Source organism: Anomaloglossus baeobatrachus, chromosome 4, assembly GCF_048569485.1.
Source record: "Anomaloglossus baeobatrachus isolate aAnoBae1 chromosome 4, aAnoBae1.hap1, whole genome shotgun sequence".
Classification (NCBI taxonomy): Eukaryota; Metazoa; Chordata; class Amphibia; order Anura; family Aromobatidae; genus Anomaloglossus; species Anomaloglossus baeobatrachus.
In genome coordinates this window covers 83,670,462-83,690,635 of record NC_134356.1, presented here as the reverse complement: position 1 = coordinate 83,690,635, position 20,174 = coordinate 83,670,462, and the positions used below count along the sequence as shown (strand labels likewise).

The 20,174-nt window shown below is 40.0% G+C and overlaps 1 protein-coding gene across 2 annotated transcripts in view; it reads right to left on the bottom strand.

Moving 5' to 3' along the window:
- Window positions 1-20,174, bottom strand: part of GABRA1 (gamma-aminobutyric acid type A receptor subunit alpha1) — a 271,201-nt gene that overhangs the window by 86,531 nt on the left and 164,496 nt on the right. For both annotated transcript variants that reach the window (XM_075344445.1, XM_075344447.1), the window contains exons 6-7: window positions 9,547-9,629; window positions 273-416 (exon numbers count right to left, since the gene is read on the bottom strand). In XM_075344445.1, coding sequence (XP_075200560.1) covers window positions 273-416; window positions 9,547-9,629 — 227 coding nt within the window. The remainder of the gene's footprint in view (window positions 1-272; window positions 417-9,546; window positions 9,630-20,174) is intronic.

Genomic DNA, 20,174 nt, shown 5'->3' with positions numbered 1-20,174 from the left:
TTCTAGCAATCTAAACAACCCCAAAATCTACTTCTCTACTTACTATTTATAATATGCCCTTTTCATTTTGCTTCCGATGTTGAAAAGGGCATCATTACCGGGATTAACTAAGCCTGAAAATGATAGTATTGGACAATAATTGATCATTAGATTTTCTCTTGTTGCCGTAGCAACTCATCTGCTGCCGGACTGAGATTCTATCGCTTTAGACAAGAGAAGTCAATAGGGTAAAGCGTACAATATGTGAAGGCAAAGCAGAAATATTCACAAACCTGTGCTGGATTGAACGATTCCGGACCCCACCGTTTGACCTAGTAGATCATATTGGTTTAACCTGGAACCATCTTCAGCCACTACGACAGACAGTGCCGCGTCTCGTGTCCAGATATATACCACTTCAGCTCTGGTATACGCATCTGTGGTTAACGGAAACTTAATCAGTACTTACATCTCATGTAAAATTAATTCATACCTAAAAAGAGGGGAAATCAGTGATGTTTTCTATACTGTAGAAACAGATTTTATCATTACTATCTAACAGAACATTTCTACATAATCTCAATGTAACCTTCATTATTCCAAGAGCAAGGATGGATTCATACAATCGTATGGCATCCAATGCGACTGCATCAAACGTGATAGGCTAATGACCATCGGCTCCCGCTTTGCTGCCAGTGTGAGCCGAGTGTCATGCAACTGGGATCCAATCCTGTGATCAGATCACAGCGGCGGAGGAGAGGGAAGAATTAATCTCCCTTCTCCCCCATTGTCAGCTGATGCGATTATCGCACTGCAGTCGGATGACATCTGAGTGCAGTCCGATGTTTCACTTGCACCCATAGACTTGTACGTGTGTGGGTGACACATCTGTTGCTGACAATCGGAGCATGCTGTGACTTTTCACTCATCCAGAATCTTAATGAGAAAAGCTAACCATCTGTTCCACCTCATTGAATAATTTTCCTCACCTATCCCCTGTAAATTGTGAGCCCTTGAGGGCAGGGTCCTCTCTACTGCTGTACCTGCCTGTGCCTTGTATTTTTCATGATTATTGTACTTATTATTATGTAAACCCTTCTCACATGTAATGCGCCACGGAATAAGTGGTGCCATAATAATAATAATAATAATAACAATAATAATATGTTTTACTAAGAAAGTATAAAGAAATTGTACAAGAATTGTGGTGAAAATTTAGTTGAAAAACTGGTGTAAATGCCATACGCTAGATTTTTGTGCTTTAGATTTTTGCACCTAAACAACTGTTAAAAACCTTAAAGTGGTGCAAGGGATTTTTTTTATAAAATGCACTAATGTAATAATGACATGCACCAAAATACTGTTCTAATAACAGCCAACCAAGAGCTGGAATAAATGATTAAAAGTGTCTTAGTTGTGTATTAAGATGCACAAAATTGTATCAGCCTGTGTGCAGGACTATAATAAATTAACACAACTTTAACCACTCTCAGTATAAGGGAAAAAAAAAATAAAAACTCAAGTTTAAAAAAATGAAAAAAATGATTAATCTAAAAAAGGATTGATTGTTATGAGACATATAAAATCTATTCTACAGAGGATAATTGGAATATAGATTTAGAATGATTATTTACATGATCTGAATATACTGTATATTGAGTAATATGAATTGATTTATATCTTATATGGATTATATATAATTTAATGTCATGGTTTTGTGTACATTTCTGCAAATAGGTTTTCATTTATTTATATATATATGTATGTCATACTGTAGAAAAAGACATGGACTGCACATCCAAAAATCAAAAATTGATCTAATGCCACTAGGAAAAAAATGATATACCTGAACATTAGGTTCTTGGTTTAACATTCTGATCAGACTGTATGAAGCCCCCTACCATGTCATGGCGAACCTCAGAGATGGTCCCTAACTTATTTGAAGTTTTAAAAGTATAGCACAGCATGCCAACCACCGCCACAGTGACAGTGCACCAGCAGGGCAGGTGACTTGGTGCCTCGCAACATCCATACTGCAAGGCTGAGTCCCATAAGGGCAACTTAGAAATCCATGAGTGTTTAAGTATTGAGTAAGCTAATATTCAGTTTTTGTGTACCTCTGAGGTTTCCTCATCAATTCTCTCTGCTGGCAATCATCTATGTAACCACTTTGTGATTTCCACAATGCATCTACTTTCTGGCTCAGATCTGTTAACTGTTTATCTGCTGTAAGCATAACTGACTCCTCTCTGATCTTGTTAACAATTCATCCAAGTACATCTCTTTGAACAAGTTTGCCTCTTCATTCTGCTGCCAGTCGGTATTCGTCTTGTGCATTTAAAGCTGCCCCAATACCTGCATTGGCTATACATATTTAGTTCCTGTCTTTGTATACAACACTGTGTGTTTTCTAGAGTGTCCTGCTCCACTTGCCAGACTGATGTGCAGCATCACATCGAAGAAAGTTTTGCCTTCTATACCATTATGTTCAGTTTGTGTAATCACCCTAGTTTAGTAAACCCACCAGGCAAGTTCTGAGAAATTGATCACTGTGACACATGATGCCATTTGATTGACCCTGCAAGAGGGTAAAACTTGTAGCAGAAGGGCATCCAACAGAAAAAAATTGCTGTGTTCCTCACCTGTCCCTGCTCCAATGTCCTGCCCCTCTGACATTTCTTATGGCCACCTTCCTTTGGAGTAGTCAATTCTGAGTTTCTCAGATAACCTGCCAAATTAGGCTGACTTCATTAACTTAAGTACTTAGATATTTAGTAGCATTGTCCACAGTTTCCTCAAGTTTGTCGGGAGATTTCTTCACTTGGTTGAGCTCCTGTCAGGTGTCTATCTTTCGACTCTGCTAATCTCAAGTTCCAGGCTCAATCGGCATTATTTCTATGTTCAGTTGACCTTACTAGGTTTTGTCCATATCTACCAATCACCAAACAAATTACCATCTTCTTGCAACTGTTCTTGGTGATGTTAAGACCTAGTCTCTGCAAGCAAGGTAATGCATCTTTCTGCTTCTTTGGTTAACTGCTGGTAACTATTCCCTTGCTATGTCGCAGTTTGCATGTATCTCTGTTATAAACCATTGCCTGTTAGAATATGCTGGACTTTATTTTTCTGTCAATGCTGTGATTAACTGCATATTCTACTGGAAAATACCAGTTTCTTATACAGTTTCTATTCTTATGTATATCCTTACACCTGACTCCGCTTCATCTGGTGCTATCTATTTTGCTTCCTTGTCTACTGTACTGCATACCCTACTTTCCTGGTCCTCGTTGATCCACATATAATTCATCAAAACCGCTATGGCGAAATATCACCTCCAGCCATTGCTGCTCATCCGGTTCAGAGAAGACATCTCACTAAATGAGACCTTAACATACACAATGTTTTATGCCATGTTTCATCTATTAAAGAAATTTTTGCTACTTAACTTAGCAATTTTAGGAAAAGCTGTGTTTTCCACTTTTTAAAGAGTATGTCCTTTTTCAAAAATACTGCTGGCAGATTAAAGCCAGCTTCTTTAGCAATGACCTTTTGTGGCTTACCCTCCTTGTAGAGTGTGTCATTAACTGCCTTCTGGACATCTGTCAAGTCAGCAGTCTTCCCCATGAATGTGTAGCCTACTGAACCAGACTAAGGGACAATTTTAAAAGCTTCGGAAGCCTTTGCACGTGTTTTGTGGTAATTATTTTAATTTTCTGAGATAATGAATTTAGGGTTTTCAATGGTTGTAAGCCATAATCATCAACAATAACAGAAATAAACACTTGAAATAGATCCCTCTGTAATCACTCTATAATATATGCATTTCACTTTTTGTATTGAATTACTGAAAGAAATTAACTTTTTGATGATATTCTAATTTATTGAAATGCACCTGTATTAAACGCACAACAAACAATATTTTTGTGGATTTTTTTCACATTTCGGTCTACTTTTTGGAATTAATTATTTTATTTTATTTTTTAAGAATACCTAGCATGGCCTTTTTTACATTTGCTGTCCCATATATGCCTCTAGATGGCAGAAGAAAGTATGTAAAATTAAATAAAAATAGCCCACCCCATATAACATGTGAAATTCAAATAATTTTTTTAGAATCCAAAAAAATGTTAAAAAAGTTTATCTAAAATAAGGCCGCATACTATTTCCATTTAGCATAGGAAATAATTTTTAATCACAATTTACAATTTTGATTCAAATTATTATTTGCCTGTTTTAACATTATTAGTATATTTTTAGAACCATGTCACAGTTATTGGCTGGTAACAAAAAAAGAAAATAAAAAAAAAAATACATTTACAGTGAAAAATGAAATATATTTTGCTGCTGGGAAAGCCTTAGGAAAAACATGGAAATCTTTATGAATTAGTATAAGGAAGTAGGTGACATTTGCACACATATGTAAGATGTGGACAGACGGGAACAGAAATTTTAGACATTATTTTGACAGGCAGATATGAAGGGTTCTGAGCTAATACAAGGATGTCCTCTAGTATGGTGATGATGACCTTCAAATGTATAAAACTAAACAATCCTTGCGTACATCAGTTGCGTGTAACAGCAATAACAAGTCCACTATGGGTGCTGAGATTTTAGGTGATAATAATGTCTACATGAACTAAAGCTTTGTAAAGAATCTCAGGGTTACCGAGATGACATTAAGGCCATGCCCCGGTAATATGTTTTGAACACAAAATATTCCGGTAAGGACCTTCATTGTTGAGAATGAAAAAGCCTTGTTCTATAAAAAATAAGAACTTTAAAATTATTTGATGTTCCATATGTATCTGCATTTTTTTCCCTTACCCAGGTATCTATATGAAAATGATATTTCTTTTTTAGAATTACAAAAGCAGTAGAATATTTCTTTTTAGGTAAATCCATAGCAATAAAAGTATACAAAAAATCTAGAGCTGAAATTGACCCTAATATGTACGATATTACGATTCATTATCAGAAAGTGATGTTAGTGAGGACTATCGGATGGTACTCAACTTAAGGGTCAGAAGACTGATCTTAGGGATCTAAATATCAGGGCATTAACCTCAGGGATCATAATTTCAAAGCATTGATCTCAGGGAATCACAATCTCCGAGGATTGATCAAAGGGATCACAATTTCAGAGCAATCATCTCAGGGATCATAATCTCAGAGCACTAATTTCAGACATCACACTCACAGAGCACTGATCTCAGGGATCCCAATCTCAGATTATTGATGTCAGGGATCACAATTTTAAAACCACTGATCTCAGGGTTCACAATCTCAGAGCATTGATCTCAGGGATCACAATCTCAGAGCATTCATTTCAAGAATCAAAATTTCACAGCACTGATCTCAGGGATCACAATCTCAGAGCATTGATCAAAGGGATCTTAATCTCAGAACATTGATCTCAGGGATCACAATCTAAGAGCATTGATCTAAGGGATCCCAATCTCAAAGCATTGATCTCAGGGATCATAATTTCATAGCACTGATTTCAGGGATCACAATTTCAGAGGATTGGTTTTAGGGGGTCATAATCTCAGAGCAATGATTTCAGGGATTACACTCTCAGAACATTGATCTCAAGAATCAAAATTTCATAGCACTGATCTCAGGGTTTACAATCTCAGAACACTGATCTCAATGGTTAAAATCTCAAAGCATTAATTACAGGAATCACCATCTTAGAGCATTGATTTCTGGAATCACAATCTCATGAGCATTGTCTCAGGGATCAATATTTCAGAGCTTTGATCTCAAGGATTACACTCTTAAAGCACTGAATGTATGGAGGAGAACCTCAAAGCACTGATCTCAGGGACCATATCAGCTGGGGTGCATTTTTCTTTTTTCACATCTGTCTTTTTTTGTATGTAGCTATCCCATTATTTTAAAGCGAACCAATCACCAGGATTTTCTTATATAATCTAAAGCCAGCGCTATACTGGCACTATCATGCTGAGTCTATACATACCTTTAGGTGTCAGCTCGGATGTTTAGGTTTTGAAACCTAAGCAAGTAAATTTGTAAAATCAGCTGTCACTGCTGTTAAGTGACAGCAGCTGCAGCAGCTAATAGCTGGGGTGGGTATTCATAGTTATCCCCTCCCCCTGTTACTTATGCTAATTCTAATCTACAATTGTTTTACTTTGTGACTAAAGGGACTTGTGCTGATGTCATACCCATGTTACCAGAAAAGGCGGGGCCTCAGCCAACATAGCTGATACCAGGAAGCAACATTTTTCTATTGGCTGAGGCCCCGTCCCTTCTGGTCACATGGGTATGACATCAGCACAGGTCCTTTTAGTCAGCTAGTAAAACAATTGTATAATAGAATTTGTATAAATAACAGAAGGAGGGGATAACTATGAATACCCACCCCAGCTATCAGCTGCTGCAGCTGCTGTCACTCAAAAAGCTGCTGATTTTACAAACTTTACTTTCTTGTGTTTCAAAACGTATACATCCAATCTGACCACTAAAAGTATGTATAGAATCAGCATGATAGTGCCAGTATAGCACTGGCTTTAGATTATATAGGAAAATCCTTAACTTTTACACATACATACAAATTGTTGATAAATCTGATAGCTGTAACTGACAAAACCATTTGCAAGCTCACTCTTTAAATTATAAATAAATATCTTCCACCCTACTTAACCTTGTCTCTCATATTTTCTGAAATTTTATGGACCATTCTCAGTGCAAATTTATTAAACCTCAAGATATGGTTCATTGTGTTTATATATTCCATTACTGTAGCTAGAAGGTCAGATAATCATCAAGATATGATAACTTTTCAAGCTAAAAATAATGACCTTTACCTATATCTCAATTTTATTTTCGCAACTCAAAATACAGAGTAATATGATGGTCAAATTTTAATTTTATTTACATTTATTATTTTTTTCATTTCTGTCAGGTAATATATTTAAATATATTTTAATTTTGATAGACTTGTCCAGACAAGCCAATGGAAAACTGTTTTAAATAAAATTATTTTTTCTTAAAATAAATATACATTTTTAAATATGTAAATATGTATTTTAGCTTTTTTTTTGTATTTTACTCAAATGTCTCTTTGGGTGTCATTTGAACAAAAAAAGCATCCCTTTTGCCAATGGGTTGTGTCTCTTGATTTTGGCAGAGAATGAATCAAGCTTTGGCACACTTTGGAGCCATTTTTCATAGTTTTAGACACATTTATCATTTATTTAAAAAAACTCTTAGGGGTACTTTATACGTTGCGACATCGCTACCACTATATCGTCGGGGTCACGTCATTAGTGATGCACATCCGGCGCCGGTAGGGACATCGCAACGTGTAAATCCTAGATGGAACAATGAACGAGCACAGCAGCGTACAATCTCGCTGATCTGTGTAACGTTGTTCATTTCCATAATGTCGGATCGACCGCAGGTACGATGTTGTTTGTCGCTCCTGCAGCTCCACACATCACTGTGTGTAAACCCGCAGGAGTGACAAACATCTCCTTACCTGCATCCAGATGGCAATGCAGAAGGTAGAAGGTGGGCGGGATGTTATGTCCCGCTCATTTCCGCCCCTCCGCTTCTATTGGCCGGCCGCTTAGTGACGTCGCGGTGACGTTGCTGTGATGCCGAACGCACCTCCCCCTTGAAGGAGGGATTGTTCGGCAGTCACATCGATGTTGCCGAGCAGTTATGTGCATGTGAAGCTACCGTAGCGATAATGTTCGCTACGGCAGCAATCACCACATATCGCATGTGCGACGGGGGCGGGTACTATCGCGCTGGACATCGCTAGCCCATGTTAGCGATGTCGAAGCGTGTAAAGTACCCCTTAGTAGCTCCCTCAAAAGGAGGTTTAGTTCACTAAAATATATCGATACATTGGAATGGGACAACTCCTACATGCTGCTCGTACCACGGGCAGCTTGTAACCAAGCCTGATTAGACAAATGTAGACTGATGTCTTTGAAATACTACTATATATAGACAAAACAGTTTAAAAAGACTAATGAGGACTGAAGGAAGACACTTGACTAGTCCAGCACGACCCTCAGTTGGCTTCCCCCACCCTGCCACTATATATATACGTAAGTTATTCAATACGTTTTATATTTTTGGGTAGGGTGGAGGAAAAAAATAACAAGTTCAACTTTTTTCTATGCAGTAAAAGTAATAATTTATTTTTGATCCTTGAGGAGGTACCATATATGAAAGATTTTTATGATGAACCATTTAACCCTTTCACCACCCAACCTGTTTTCACCTTCCTGACCAGGCCAAATTTTACAATTCTGGCTAGTGTCACTTTATGTGGAAATAACTCTGGAACGCTTCAACAGATTCCAGAGATTCTGAGATTGTTTTTTGCTCATGACATATTGTACTTCCGGTTAGTGGTAAATTTAGGATTATATGTTTTTGTGTTCATTTGTAAAAATACAAGAAACTTATTGAAAATTTAGAAAATTTTGCAATTTTCAAGCTTTGATTTTGCATGCCCTTAAACAACAGAGTTATGTCACACAAAATAGTTAATAAATTACATTACCCACATGTCTACTTTTGAAAAAAGAAAAATTGAGGGGGGGTAGGAAATTGGAAGGGTTAAAACTTTTTAACTTTTCCAGCCAAATTTACAAAACCATTTGAAGTGATTTTCAGGGGTCTATATTGCAGAAAATACCAAAAGTGATACCAGTCTAAAAACTGCACCCTCAAACTGCTCAAAACAAAATTCAAAAAGTTGATGAACCCTTCAGAAATATGGAAGGAAAAATTGAAAAAGGGGGTTCTGATTTGCTTCTCTAGCAATGCTATCAGCAGCTCTCACAGGAATTTTGCTTGGTCTTCCAGACCTTATCTTGACCTCCACTATTCCTGCTAACTGCCATTTCTATATAACATTTTGGACTAGGGAAAGGGCAACTTGAAAATGCTGTGCTATCTTCTTATAACCTTCTCCTGCTTTATGGAACTCCACCATTTTCATTTTCAGAGTGATAGGCAGCTGTTTAGAAGAACCAATAGCTGCTGTTTTTTTGGCACAAGGTTAGAATAGGATTGTTTTTTAAGCAACTGTGAAATTTTCATCATCTGGCTTTTCTTAACAATGATGATGAACAAGCCATAACCCTAACAGACTAGTTAAGGTCTGAAACCCTTGGTCAAAGATACTTGAATACATAAATCTTAAATGGTGCAATGGCCCATCTTCCTTTCTGTAATTCTTAAAATTTAAAAGTTGAAAATATGTTTTTTTGCCTAAAATGTTTAACTTTATGCCTTTTAATGATCATTTAATCTTCAACTTACTTAACTATTCTCAATAATAGTGATTTTGACCAGAAGTGATCAAACGTTTGTATGCCACTATAATTGCAAATTTTTATCTCGTTTTATTCCACTTTTTTGGTGGTATGATGAAAACGCATATTTTTTTTACATAATATACCGTAATCCTAAATTATTTTCACCATATAACATAAACATAAAAAAACAAGAAATAAAATATTAAAAGAAAACAAGAAGTAAAACATTTAATGGGAAAGGAATGATTTTTGGAATACTCACAACTTCCAAACTTCAAAGGGCACGCATGAGCATCCATAGGAAAATCTTCCAAATGCATTGGACATTCAGCTCGCACTGTTAACCTTAAAAACAAAAATAAACAATGTGTATTAGATGAAAGCATTATTATTTATATTCTATCTATTGAAGAATTTCAGTTTTCTGAAAAGTCTGTAGCGCACAATAGAATAGGCAAACTGTACAAACTTATAATTCTAAAATATAATGTATGACAGTTTACAAGGTTCTGTAGGAACTTCAATTGCAGGCAATTATAAAAATGATGACAAATAGACTTGTCATAACCTCACACAATGCATGAGAAAATGCTCCCACTCCTCACTTAAATATTACTCACATTTTCTATCTGGATCCCACCTATTTTGTGTGACTAATGCTTCTTTCACATGCCTGTATTTTTATTTGGAATTTCAAATCATTATCTGTAAGCTATTACAGGATGAGAAGGTAAAACTTAACTTTTAATATATTTACTTAGGTAACAAAATGATAACTTATTGCTTTGAAAATCCAGGACAATGTAAGAAATTATGGTCTTAAAAAAATCCATGTCTATGTGGTTTCTCCACTTACCCTACAATAAAAAGACTCATCTAAAGCTACAAATACCACAAATAAGAAGGATGAGAAAAGCTACTCACCAAGATGAAATACAAGGTCTTTTATTTTATAAAATCGAGAATAGGTAGGAAGAGGATGCGGAGGGCAAGGACGATGGCTACCATTTTGCGCTTAGAGTAGTGCTTCTACAGGTCCACAGAACCCTGAATCCTACGTGGACCTGTAGAAGCACTACTCTAAGAGTGAAACAGCAGTCGTCGTCCTTGCCCTCCGCATCCTCTCCCTAACTATTCTCGATTTTATTAAATAAAGGTCCTTGTATTTAATCTTGGTGAGTGCCTCTATTCATCATCCTTCTTATTTGTGATTTTGCTTTATAGTTCCTATGATTGTCACCTTCTATTTTTGTGTACTAGCTCTCCTCATTGGTTAGTGATTTTTCTGCTGCTAATTTAACTCTCGTTGGAACCAGTGGTGCTGGACTATCTGCTCGCTGTGCTTTTGTTTTAAAGCTACAAATAATGTAAAATACAGCGGGTGAAAGAAGTATTGAGCACGTCACAAATTTTCTAAGTAAATATATATTTAAAGGTGCTATCAACATGAATTTCTTACTAGATGTCAGTAACAATCCATCCTATCCACTCAGAGAAAGAAATCAAACCAGAGATGTCAATAAATTAACTATGAGTAGTAATGCAAAATGACACAGGGAAAATGTATTGAACACATGAAGAAAGAGAGGTTCAAAAATCCATGGCCAAAAAGCCATGGTATGTCAAGACACAAGCTGAAATCTATATATTTTGTTCTGACCAAGCAATCCACTCTTTAGCCAGGGTGTGTCCACCATCTTATTTAGCCAGGGACCTATCTGCCCAGGCACACAGATTCTTAATTCCACATAGAGGCATTTACAGTTAGGTTCCCGATATAATGAGATCACCTTGATGAGGTTATCGTACTCACATGGATTGGCCAATACATAAGCTAAGAATCTCTTTTTGTCAATATTTCCAAATCAGTAATGCAAAGTCTATGTCTTTTTCTTCATTTTTTCACATTAGATATGTTATGTATTTTTCTCTTTTTCTCCAATATTCTAATAGCAGTAATGCAATACCAATGTATCCTCCTTATATTATTGAATACCACTGGATATGCTTTCGTAGTACCAGCTAAAATCTATTAGTAGTTAGCTTCTGAGTCCATTCATTAAACTTTATAAATATACACTGCTTCCCCCACCTACCCACTTTGACAGTGTCTTTGATTTGATGCTGTCAGATGGCTGGCATGCTGGTGTCTGTGATTGTTTGCTCTCAAACTAATTGACTGGGTTTGCAAAGTGGAGTGTAAAAATAAATAATTGGAAAAAAAGGAGTAGGGTTCCCCATACTTTGATTCCTAGAGCTGATAAAGCAGAAAGCTGGGGGCTGCAATCCCCAACTGTGTGCATTATCTTGGCTATATATCAAAATACGAGGGAGCCCATGCAGTTTTTTTTTTAATTACTTAAATATATTGTTTAAAAAAATGACATGGGGTCTCCCCAATTTTGATACTCAGTCAAGATAAAGCATACAGCTCAGCTCGGGGCTGCTATTCTTAGACTGGAGAGAGTCCTATAGTTACTGGGTCCTCTCCAGCCTAAAAATAGCAGCTTGTAGCTTCCCCAGAATTGTCATATCCATTAGATTTGCCAATCCTGGCACTTACCCAGCTCAACTTGATTGTTCTGGAGCAGTGGAAATCAGGGTAAGATATGGGGTTAATGACAACTCTGATTTACGGAGCCGCCGCCCGACCAACGAGCGGAGCCATCGCCCGACCACCGAGCGGAGCCGCCGCCCGACCACCGAGCGGAGCTGCCGCCCGACCAATCTACACCCCACCTACTGTCTCCTCCCCAAAATCCTATAGAATGTAAGCCCGCAAGTGTAGGGCCCTCTTCCCTCTGTACTAGTCTGTCTACTGTAACTTGTGTATGTATTCTGTATGTAACCCCTTCTCATGTACAGCACCATGGAATTAATGGTGCGCTATAAATAAATAATAATAATAATTTGTTAAAAAATATAACACCCCCATTAATAATTGTGTAAGTAGAAAGAAATAAACACTAAACACAGAGAAAAATCCTTCATTTAAAAAGAAAAAAAAAAACAACAAAAAAAATCACACTCTTTCTCCACTTTATTAATCCCCAAAACACCCCTGCAGGTCCGATATAATCCACAGGCACGATGTCCCACGATGATCCCAGCTTTGCTACATCTGAAGTTTAAATGTGCAGTCACATTAGAAAATGTTAATGTGCATTCCAAGCTGACAAACACACTGACAAAGCCACAGATGCGAGCGGTGATGTCAGTGAGCTCACTTGAGGCCACAGCTGATCCCATAGTACCCCAGCTGTAACTTCAGGCATACTCAATGAACTCTGTGATCTCACCCAGGTGAACTCTATGAAGACACCTGAGGTGAACTCATTGAACTCAATGCTGGATTACTGGCTTAGGCTTTGTTTACACAGCTCAGGCTGTGTACACGTTGAGTTTTGGTTGCAGAAAATCTGCTTCTCCTGAAAAATGCACCAAAAATGTGATGAAAAAAATGGAAGTAGAGTATATGACAGTAGTAATTGAACTTACATTTAAAGCACCACTTCAGTGCTGCAAAACAATTCTGCAGGGGTGCTTTAATGAAAATAATGAGGTTGGTATATGAAATAAACTTTTGACTCTGAGGCTAATGCAAAGTAGGCTTTACTATCTGTCCTAGTTGTAGTGTTGCATCTCTGAGACTACAAATGTGACGCCCCTGGACTATCAGGTTGTCACAGGGTTCTGCAAGCTCTTTTCTCTTAGTGCAGTATTCAAATCCCTCATGGTTCTGGGTCCCCATCTTACAGTGCTGCCTCCAACAGCAAATTAAATCCTAGGAGCACCCTGCACCACACCCACCAGACACACCAGTGGGCGGCTTACGCAGAATAGAGTCGCCCACCTAGAGGTCAGGAAGGGTGGGTCAGGAGAGTGTCAGTGAAGTGAAGTGCAGTAAAGGAGAGGGAACTGGAGGAAGCAGGGAGCGGTAGCTCCAGCTCCCCAGAGTATCTGTCTAGGTTGCAGATGGTGGTCTGGACCTAGAGGAGTCGGACTCCCGGTCGCAGGGGATTGAGGCAAGGTGCCTGGTCCTGTTGAGTGAACGGTCATCAGCCTGGTCCTATCGCCAGTCCGGGACCGAAGGCACGGCCGGCTACACGGACCCTAGGTCGGGGAGAAGCTTCAGGCAACCCGGCAATAAACCTGCGCAGAGCGGAGCCTTATGGACTGTTCCCACTAGCTCCAGAATTGGGGCACTAGTGCAATGAGGGGGATAGGGCCTTCCATGTACTCAGCCCACTGAAATCCCAAGCGTGAGCCCTGAGAGCAGGCTCCCACACATAGCCACAGTGGGGAGCAGGGCTCGGCAAGTTCCAGACTACCTACAGTGAGTCTAAACTTTGTGCCAGGAGGCAGGTCACGGATCACCAGGCAGCACTGCAGGGGATGGGACCCGGAAGAGCTCCCCTTGAGAGGCAGCGGCACCTAGAGACTTGGTTTACCCAGTTGTCAGCGCCTGCTTATTGGCTGAGTGAGTACATGAGTGATCTCCCCATCACGGCACCCAGTATCATCTTCCAGAGCCCTGGGGCATACCCCATTCCATCACCCCAGGTACTCCCAACAACAGAAGCGGCGGTGCTCCTAATTACCGCACACCACGGGTGGCGCCACAAACTATCATCTCCTTGTAAATATCCCCTTTTATTTTAGAGTGTGGCCTGAAGCCCCCGGGTCCAGAGACCCTCGAGCCACGAATGGACATTGCTCACGGATTCGAGCGGTTCGATCCGCTGCTGTGGTGGCACACAAACATTCACCCTGTGTGCCATGAAAGTCAAGCATTGTCTCTGGCCATAGTTGCTGCTCCAGGTGTCAACAGTTTAGCGTACTTTGAAGCACCAAGACAAGTCAAAACAGCAGCACATGTTCACGGTCTTATATACTTAAGAGTAAAGGACAGGTAAACACTTCTGTGAGAAATTATGACAGCTGTGTACTTTCCAGTGATACTGTGCACATGTCAATGGTATGGCAATGATTGCAGTACCAGAAACTTGAGCAGGTGGGTGTTTATTTGGCACACAAGTGGATGACTGGGAGCGTACTATATTTCGATACAGAACTATGGATGGCTATATAGTGGTACAATGGTAAAAAAGATGAAGGAATACTAATTGTAAGACAAGCAGTGGTGATGATGACACTGAACAGATAGTAATTGAGGATGTGGCCTGGCTGACAGAAAGACAAACTTATGTAGAGAAGGACAACATGGGCCTTGCTCTGTGTCACAGCTTAGTTCCAGGGCTCGATCCAGTGACCTCTGGTTGTGTGATTGGTTTCCCTCTCTGTTAGCTCACTCCTTTAAATCAATTAGCTGGAGCTAAATGGTTTTCTAAACTTGACTTGAAGAGTCCATATAGCATTATACATGTTCGACAGGGTGATGAATCAAAAAAACACTTTTAATACACCTGAGGATCATTTTGAAGATCTGGTAATGCCAATAGGGTTGAACAATGCTCTAACGATTTTTCAGAGTTTCACAAAATACATTTCTGCTCTCTAGTGGGTAGATTTGCAGTGTTCTATATGGATGTCATATTGATTTACTCACTTTCTCAGGAGGAAGACTGGGAGCATGTCCAGCAGATCCTTCAAATTCTTTGTGACAACCATTTATTTGCTAAGCTGTAAAAATGTGTTTTTGAAGTGCAGCAGGTCCAATTCTTAGGTCATCTGCTTTCTGCTTCAGCGTTTCAGATAGATCCCGTTAAGGTACAGACCATCCTTGATTGTGTGCAAGTGAGTAACTTTAAAGCATTGCAGTGATTTCTAGGCTTTGCAAATTATTGCTGTAAGTTCATTAAGAACTTTTCAGTCATAGTCAAGCCTTTATTTAAATAAATAATAAAAAAAAGGTAGAGGGGTCCTCCATTTTTGATAACCAGCCATAGTAAAGCAGACAGGCGGGGGCTGGTATTATCAGGATGGGAGGAGCCATTGATATTGGAATCCCCAGCCTAAAAAGCAGGTGGAATTGTGCATTTTGATGAGCTCATAGGTAGAAATGAGCAAATAGTGAAATATTCGGGTTCGGATTATGCTATCCGAATACCTAGTACTATTCTGGTATTCGTGAAGAATAACGAACCTAATGCAAGTCAAGGGGGAGATCTTCAAGTAAAATACTCAAGTTCCCCATTGACTTGCATTAGATTCGTTATTTGTGACAAATACTGGACTAGTACTAGGTATTCGGATAGCATAATCCAAACTCAAATATTTCATTATTCACTGATCTCTACTCTTGGGCTGCAAAGGGCCCAAATATTATTCTTGCACAGGGGCCCTTTTATCTCTGTGTCTGCCAGTGCAGACCCAGACCTCCTTGCCCTAGGCTGTAGGTCTCTAAAATGATCACTGCTTTCCATGTCTGATCTTTTATAGTGGTTGTAGTCCCCACTGATTGGCTACACTTGGCATCGTGATGTAATTATGGATTATGGAGAAGCACATGTAACTGCGTCACATCATTTAAGCCCACTCTCTAGCCAATTCAATTTTCAGAAATGTGCTTTTTGAAAATAAAATATCTTCAGCTTCCTATCATATGATAGCTGTCATGATTCTGCTCTGTGGTGTTCTGCTCTCCTATATCAAAGCCTATGCTGGGCCTCATATTTTTCCACGGTTCCTGGTCGTGTCCTGTGTGGTGTGGGACTGGTCTGTTCTTTAGAACCTGATTCTGGGGGATTGGTCTGGGAGCTGTTTCTCCCAGAATGCCACCAGTGATAGTTCCTGTTTTGTAGTGCTCTTCTCTGGTTCCCGTAAATGTCTGACCTGATCTTGTCCCGCTACCTAGTTCCGCTGTTCACCTCCCGTCTCCTTACCTACTGACTTGATTCCCTGACTCCCTGACCTTGGCTTGTTCCCTGACTACTCCAGCTCGTCTTGCTTCCTTATACTTATGTGACCTTTCTGTTTACCAACCTCGGCTCGTCCCCTGACTCCAACTCTGCTAGCTCCCTTGTCACTTACGTCATCTCCTGGGTTTTTGACCCCTGGCTTGCTTGACTGCCCCTCCCTAGTTACACCTAGTTTAGTAACCTGACAGATTCACCCCATTAGTGTGCCTAGCGACACCCAGTGGTTTGGTGTCTTATTACACCCGAGTTCTTGTCATCACAATAGCATTATATACAGTATATTCATAAATAAGTGGTAATTACATGTATGTCTCAATACTTGTGTAGCATTCTAAGAATAGGTTTCGTTAGAATTGAAGAAAAAGTCACTTTTGTAATATTATTATTAGTAGTAATAGTACAATTATAATTTTTTTTATTATTAAAATTAAGGTGTTCTATTTTATAGCAAATTGGCATAATGAGAGAAAGTTAGCTTTGTGACGTGTGTGGGTAGAGATGTGAATTTCCAAAAATGGCATTGCAATAATGTGAACTATTGTTTTAAGAAAATTGCAATATTGACTTGTTTGTCCTGTTGTTCATCAATCTACATTGTAGTCATTGTGTATTTAGCCCATTACTGATTTTGTTCTTTGGAGATTTATTAAAGACAGCAGCTTGGCTTTCTTCTACAAAATCATGAGATATAACAGTCATGTTCATGTACTCTATATAGTCATGGCCTTTGGGCAAGGAGGGATTTATGGAAAACCCTGATTAATTGATGCCACCCTGTAGGTTAATTGCTGGCAAATAATAATTTACCATCTCATCAACTGGTATCTCTTTTAAATATCCATTAAAATGCCGTCTAGAAAAGTAGAAAGCAACATCTATCAGGTTGTGGCCAAGGAAAATATTTCAAGATGATGTATGTATAGCGTGGCATACAGCTGGTAATACAACAGTTGAAATTTTCCATACATTTTCTGCTCTCAAGTGGCCTTAATAATTCATCTTGAGCGTTATTCTGTATAGGACATTTGTCCTTGCTGTAGGAGAAAAAAAACAAATCATATATAACTTAAAGTCTAATGTTGGTCTATCAGAGATTGGGGGATCTGTGGAGACTTATTGAGGGTTCCACACCAAAGAGAGCAACTGGAAGAGCTTGGCGAATATCCAAACTCAATCCGTCAGTGCAAGATGCCTGCAAACTGCAACCGAGCTTCGCGAAGACCTGTCTTACTTTGTGAAAGAGGGGTTAACTTGTCTAACTGCTTTTAAACCTGAAATGACATTTTATCAGTGGAAATAGGCTTTTTAAAGCATCAGTGAATTGTACTGTCAAAAATGATTGGCATTTATTAGCACAGATTTTTTTTTTCTTTTAGATAAGTAAAGCTATAACCAAATACTAAACGTCATATGAGGTACTTCATAAATTTACAGGCTTTTTAATGTCTTTCTACATTACGTAATGGATGTTTATTACAAACACAGCCACAGAAATACTTTGCAGGGGTACATTTTTAAATGAATATTTTCTTAATTAAAGAAAAAAAAAATAAAAATATATATATAGGGGAATTGGGATCCAGCAAAAGGATGAAATTTCACCAAAATTGTAAAAAACTTCTTCTTTATTAATCCATTATGTCATATAGAAATATGAGGAACTGGCTATATGTTTTCTACATTGTTTGACTATATATATATATCATCTAATTTTGTTTCAGATTTTAGCCAAAACTGTTAGAAGTGTATTAACAAATATTCATTATTTGTTCCAGGAGCTCAGCCTTGCTAGATTTTTCTCACAATTCTGTAAGTGACTATAAAAAAAGGACTACAGTCTAGTAGTGATAAGCTCTACTTCTCAGATAAAAATAAACTGTCAGAGATCCTTCAGCCAAAAATGGAAGAGAAAAAGACTCTTTAAGGAAACTAGACATAAGGGGAATATATGAGTAGGATAACCGTCTATATGGGCATGAGGATCATAGGAAGCAGAATAACATGATACATTGATATCGGTAATCTGATGTCCTATTCCAGAGAACTTCATGTTAATCTTATATGTAAATGAGCTCTTCCAGTAGCAATGAGAGAATCGGGGACAGGACCAGAGTCTCCAACCCCACAGGGTTCGCACTACAATCATACGGACTGCTGTAAAAGACAACCAGGAGGGGACCCTCAGCCACTCCAAGCCACGGGGACCCACAAACCAAAAACAAGTGCAGGGGAAAGAAGCCACCAGGTCACTAAACCGGCACTGGGACTAAGGGAACCTGTATGTAAGACCAGACAGCCTCAGGTGACCAGTTACCAGCTTACTGTGAGTAAAGGACCCAGTTACACTGCAGCCCCTTGTGTGGCCCTACCTCACCTATCCTCTGGGACCTGGCCCTGCTTGCAGAGGGCCTAACATCCAGGCTGCCATTAACACTAGCCCCAGTAGTGAAAACTGTGCAGCGGCTGCTCCATCCACATAGCCGCAAACCGCAAGTAGTGTCACGTGTGAACTTTATTCAAAAATCCCCTGTAAATATTCCCGTTTTAAAAAGCACCCAGGGCATGGAACTGGGCAACGGCCACCAAAGTGACATTCCCCAGTTATACAGTGTCCGGGACCGAGTCCTATAACCCTGGGCGACACACTAACATGTTTATAAGAAGCCAAAGTTCTGTGTTACTTACATGTCTCACACTGGTAACCCCCTCTTTAGTTCTGGAAGAAAATTATCATGCAGATCAGGGTCCAGCCCATATCCTGGAACAGCTCATTTGCATATAAGAAAAATGTGGATTGTTCTGGAATAAGACATCTGATTGACGTTATCAAAATATCATTACATTCAGTTTCCAATAATCTACATGCCCATATGTGCCGCCCCCACGCCAGCAGTCGGGCTGCTCGGATCCGGATCTGCAGTGGCACGAGGGGTCTCCAGACCCGGGGATCGCGCGGACATGTCAAATAAAAGGGGGAGTATATGTACGGGGATTGCTATAGATACTTCGTGACGCCACTCATGATGTGTGGTAATGTGGAATACCACCGCTGCTGTTGGGAGACACCCGGAGGCGATGGCATGGCAGCTGGATGTTAACCCCTCCGCGGATAGGGATGAATGCCCTGGGGCTCAGTGTCCAGAACACAGGGAGAGATGTAGGCTGGGGATGGCGCACTGGGCAGGACCGGGGAGTATTGGTGTACTCACTGTTGAATAACTGCACACAAGTCTGTTGGTAAACCAAGGTGTCAGTGGCCGGCTGCCACGTCCGGGTGTACTCGGGTCCAACACCCAGCTGGTGTACCGATGTCCCTTCCTCCGGCACTTTGTACTTTTTCTCACTTCTGGACAACTCCGTATGGAATGGGGAAGTCCGCTCCCGGTGTATTCTGGTTGGGAGATGTGCCCGCGAAAATTGACCCTTGGGATTTCAGTGGGTGTTTGCGGATACCCTATCCCCCGTGGTGGGCTGCCGTTTTGCTCTATCTGGGCTAACACTTTGGAACAATGCCTGAAACCTTGGTCCCGGCCTGGTTAACTAGAGAAGGGGCTTGCAACCGTCTTCTAATTATGGTTCAGGTACCGTGCCTGTGCACGGTTTCTGGACCGGATCTCCACTGTCGGTACCGGCGGGCTCCAACCCTTTCCCGGTCCACTCTGGGATCTCCTGTGACCGGACTCCCATCGCCTTTGGACATGGTCCACTGCTTGCCACCTAGCCAGTAGACCAGGGCCACTACCCTGGATACCTGCACTAGACACAGTCTCGACTCCCAGAGTCTGCCACTGTCACTGACAGGCTCCACTCCAACCTCCTCTCAATTTGAACTCCCAACTGAAACTGACTGGTTCCCTCCCCAGGATCCTCAACACCCCTAGGTGGGCGATCCCAATCCACCTGGTCCTGCCCACTGGTGTGTCCTTCTTACCGTGGGGGTGGCTAGGATTTAGTGGCTGATGGAACCCAGTGTGGGAAGGTGTTGTGTGGGGTGTAGTACCTTTCTGTG